At 43.2% G+C, this 4892-nt stretch overlaps 1 protein-coding gene across 1 annotated transcript in view; it reads left to right on the top strand.

The window, feature by feature from the left end:
• The window catches only part of DHTKD1 (dehydrogenase E1 and transketolase domain containing 1), a 44707-nt gene that overhangs the window by 8796 nt on the left and 31019 nt on the right, over positions 1-4892 (top strand). The window contains exons 2-3 of the mRNA XM_019656960.1: positions 3221-3419; positions 4577-4611. Coding sequence (XP_019512505.1) covers positions 3221-3419; positions 4577-4611 — 234 coding nt within the window. The remainder of the gene's footprint in view (positions 1-3220; positions 3420-4576; positions 4612-4892) is intronic.

Here is a 4892-nt window from a genome sequence, read left to right as displayed (position 1 = left end):
CTGAAACCCAAGTTCCCAGACACCAGCCGAGGGCCAACCTTGCAAGTAGGCTTTTCTAAGGATAGCAGTCTCACGCTCTTACAACTTAGCTCTCAGTTCTAAATCTCAAATTCTGGAAAGGTTGAATCTGACCCACCTTGACTCGTGTCTCTGGAATCCATGAACTTGTAGGCGGCAACATGGAGTGATGTAGCCATGGCCGTTGGAACCCACCTCCTGGAATGGGAGGGTGAAGCTCTCAAAAAGGAGGGACTCCAAGTGAGCAAGAAGGATCTACTGCAGCTCCTGAGGGATCTGGAAAACTTTCATCATGAGGGTTCTGTGACTCTGTTACAATATGCTGAGTCTCAGGACTTCATTCATTTAAGCAATAACACATATTTCTAGAGCATCTGCTCTGTGCTGGTCTCCTGGGTCGGAAGCATGCCTCCAATATTTCCTGTTTTGTTTTGAGGAAGGGTGTGTGTGTTCTGTTGTTTTCCCTCTTCCTTCAGGCTCCTTAGGGATTTAACTTAAATTCCTCTTTTTTTTGGCGATATCATGAGTTCTAAGCTGTTTGGGCAATACTATGCCTAACATAAAGGCATTCATTTTTCTGTTACAATAACTCTTCGATTTATACAGTAATAGGAAGCTTTATATTTTATTTATTTATTTTTAAAGATTTTATTGGGGAATTGGGGGAAGGGAACAGTGCTGGGGAATCGGGGAAGGGGAACAGACAAGTTGCTGTCCTTTTGNTATTCTTTAGTCTTAGTTGTAGAGGGTGCAGCTAGCTCAGCTCCAAATCCAGTCACCACCTGACCACCCATCGGCAGCTCGTAGCCGCTCAGCTCAAAGTGCCGTGTTCAATCTTAGTTGCAGGTGGGTGAAACCCACCATCCCATGTGGGAGTTGAACCGGAAACCTTGTTGTTAGCAGCACGTGCTCTCACCAGCTGAGCCATCTTGCCACCTGTTGGCAGCTCAGCGGCAGCTCAGGCTCAGCTTACTGGCCCATGTGGGAATCGAACCGGTGACCCTGTTGCTCAGAGCTCATGCTCCTAACCAACTGAGCCACTCGGCTGGCCCGTAAGTTTGCAGTCTTTTTGCTTCTGGTCATTCCATGAGCAAATTGCCCAGTCAAAGATCTCATCCAAATCTAGTTTTTAAGCCTGAGAACTCTGGCCTTTTATTTACTGCTTCTGTGTTCTACCCACTCAGCTCCCTAAATTTAGTGGTGCTTACCTTGAGATCAACCAAAATAATAGGCTTGAGTGGAAAGGCAATACCCTTTATTGAATCTTGAAGTCTCAGCTGGCTCCCCTTGTCTAGCAGAGAATGCTTATAGAAAGTACTTGAAGAAGAGTTTTGTCTGTTCTCTTATCTCCTGCTAAGACAGGCTCTTCAGAACCACTTTTTCTAACTACCTCTAATTTTCCAAATTAGCCAGGGTCTGCCTTCTAGGTACTGAGGCCACAGACAGAGAGTCCCTCTCTGTAGAGCGAATTTCCTGCCATCTCTTCTTGCTGGTTAGCTAGCTCCACCTGGACCTCATCATTCCCCCAGGCTTCCCTGAAAGCAGGAATACAGGCCGAGCTATAGGCTCCATGGCATGTAATCTGCCTTTCAGGATATCATAGGTGACAGTTTTACCAAATGTTTTGTCAGATAGCATAACAGTGCTCATCAGCTTTCTAGTCTGAACTGTCTGGGTCCTTGGCATCCACACTGCCTGACTGCTAAGCCAGTCATGCATTTTAGGTTCTGCTATGGCAGCAAACCACCGTGGTTACTAAATTCTGTATTAGATACGATGAGTTCAGGGGATATGCTGGAAATCTGGAATAACAGTGACTTAAGTAAGATAAGTAAACGTCTGAGCTGGTAGGACAGCTTAAGGTCAGTTCCATTAATCAGGGCAGGAGGCTGATGAGGCCCAGGACATGGTTTGATGGCTCTAGTTTTTTTCATGTTGCCTGCTAGTTGTCCTAAAAGGTACCATCTTGGCTGAGAGGAATGACTGAATTAGTGTGATGAATCATTTACGTAACTTTTCAGTACTGGCAAAGTACATTAAAGGATAAACCGTACTGAAAAATGGGCTCATGGCATCCTCCCACGTCAAAGGTGACATAATGAAGTGGGAGGAGTTATGGTCAGAGTTATAGTGTCTCCCTTCGCTTTGCCCTTCTATCAGCCTTCTTTCTTCATATGTTTATCGTGGCTAAAAATCATTACCTTCATAGGATGACTACATCACTCACTAAGACTTCCATTGTCTTAGGCATTAAAGAGATACTGAATTTGTTTCTAGTCACCTTTTGGATGGCAGTAGTTTCACTAGTTAAAATTTGACCTGTGGTGGCTATTACTAACAGTGTGTACTTTAACCTCTGTAAACCCCAATTTCCAAGTAAACTTGAATTTATTTCTCAACAATCCCAGTTTAAAATGGAGGTGGGTTTAGGGGTGGTGGTTCACAGGTATAAATTTCACTATGGAGGATTTTGGTTATAAAAAAAAANATATATATATATATATATATATATATGTTTATATGATTTGTTCAGCCACTAAATTTGGCCAAGTAGTCTGGTTAGAAATCAGATGTGAAGAAACAAAGTTGGCTTGTTTTAACCTGTGGAAATTGGCAGTATTAAGAGAAATACAGGGCTTTTATTACCAAATTCCTATTTCACACAGTCCTAAGAACTGTTAGATGGTAGTAACTATTCCGTTTTTACACTCAGAGACTGGCCTGTCTGTGTGAATTTTTTGTGGTTAATTACTGAAAAATCATTCTTGAACTTCTCTTTGGAGAAAATCCATTTTTTTTCTAGGATGCATCCTTTCATGACCCTTTTATCTCAGGAGGAATTATAATGGTAATAATGACAATAACAAAATAAATATTAGTTGTTATATACCGTGCACTTTTAAGAACTTTATATGCACTAACTTGTTTAATCTTTACAACATGGCTAAGGTAGGAGCTATGATCCCAGTGTTATAGGTAGGGAGACTGAGATTCATAACTTTACCAAGATCACACAGTAAATCGCAGAGCTAGGGCTTGAACTCATTCTTGTCAGCTGGACTCCAACACCTGGGTTCTTAACAAGCAATCCCAACCATCTGTGAGGATGTAGGCTGCCTCCCCATGCAAAAACAGGACTTGGTGCTGGGCTAATTACATCTGGGTGAAGTGACCCATGTCATCTGGGTCTTCTCTGCCTCAGGGAAGCTTGTGGGCTGCGCCGTCATCCACGTCAATGGAGACAGCCCAGAGGAAGTGCTCCGTGCCACACGACTGGCTTTTGAATACCAGCGCCAATTCCGAAAGGATGTGATTATTGATTTGTTATGCTACAGGCAGTGGGGCCACAATGAGCTGGATGAGCCCTTCTTCACCAACCCGGTCATGTACAAGATAATCAGGTACAATGATAAACCTTCGTTAATACGCCCTCTTTCCTGTAGTTTTTATTAGACACTTTCCTGGTTTTCCTGGGATGTGAAACTTCCAATGCTAAAACCAGGACAGCTCTAGGCAGACTGGGATGGTCCCCGTAGTCTTCAAACACTACATGTTTCCTTGATGAATAGACAAAGGGGGCAACTTAACCACCTTACTTAGCAGGTGGGAAGGTGGACTAGGAGGACTTAGAGCCTTGCCTGAAATCACTTAGTNGAGTATTCAGGGAAGAGGCTAAGAATGTTGGGAGGCTTGTTATTCATGAAACAGAGTTCCAGAGGTCACGTGGAAGTACTTGGGAGGAAGAGAGGGAAGGATATAGGATTGTGTCTGGTAGACGAAACCAGAGCAGTGAAACGAGGGTCTCAGAGAAAAGAGGTTGTCAGGAGGGTTGTAAGATGTGCCCAGAGGTAGGAGGGCAATGGTCCTCTCTTTCTGGTTCTGCCAGAATAGTAGATGTCACATGGTTGATGGTATCTCATAAAGGCCACTTCTTAAAAACATTCCTTCCTTGGCTCTCAGGCATTACAAGATCCTGGTTTTGCTCTTAACAGCCTCAGTCACTTCTGGGGGGCTCCTCCTCTTCACCCATCTCAAAAATTGTGGTGCTCCGTGAGTCTGCCCAGGGCCACTTTCTCAATCCACTTTCTCTCTGGGTGATCTTTTCCCCTTTCCATGGCTTCCAGGGTCATCTAAACACTCCATCATTAGTGGGATAAGTCCAATAGTAAATATTCAGGGTTATCATCACCGTTCACATAGCGATCTAGTGGCTCTTCGGAAAACATTGTCTTAGTGAATAAGCATCAGCTCACAGCGATCACTGATTCAGTGTCAAATGGCTCCCCAGCCAGGCTTTTAATGTTACTCTAGAACAGTGACATGGGAGTTGGCCCAAAAGAACACTGCTTTGAACATGGTCTTTCTAGATTTTAGCCACAAATACAAAGGTTTCCTACTCTGTAAAATAGCAATTGAGAACTTCATAACAGAACCCAGTGGCAATGTGTCCAGCCTGAAATCTGTTCATTTACTAGGATTGTTTGATTGGTTTATCAGACACAGTACAGGTCCTCCTAACTGCTGTATTAGTGCAAACACACCCTTTTTCCTTATGCAGTACATCTGTTCTCTCCTCCGAGCCGGTGCCCACAGGTACACTTGGCAGTGCTCTGAATACAAACCCAGGCACATATGTAAATCTGAAATAATTGCATGACAATACATGTTCAAAAAAAGGGTCATTAAAATTTTCAAAATATACGAACCGTTTTCCTTGGTTGCTGACAACAAAAATGCAAACTTTAAAAATGTTCAGAAAAATTTGTGCCCTCAATATCAGACCTGTTCATCTTCAGAGATTTGTGCTCAGTTTGTGTAAGTCTACCTTGATAGACTGAAGGTTAATTGAGTATGGGATGAGGAATTCCCTGACC

The sequence above is a fragment of the Hipposideros armiger genome, unplaced genomic scaffold (genome assembly GCF_001890085.2).
Source record: "Hipposideros armiger isolate ML-2016 unplaced genomic scaffold, ASM189008v1 scaffold_271, whole genome shotgun sequence".
Taxonomy (NCBI): domain Eukaryota; kingdom Metazoa; phylum Chordata; class Mammalia; order Chiroptera; family Hipposideridae; genus Hipposideros; species Hipposideros armiger.
The sequence above is the reverse complement of the archived record's forward strand: the minus strand, read 5'-3'. Positions and strand labels throughout refer to the sequence as shown.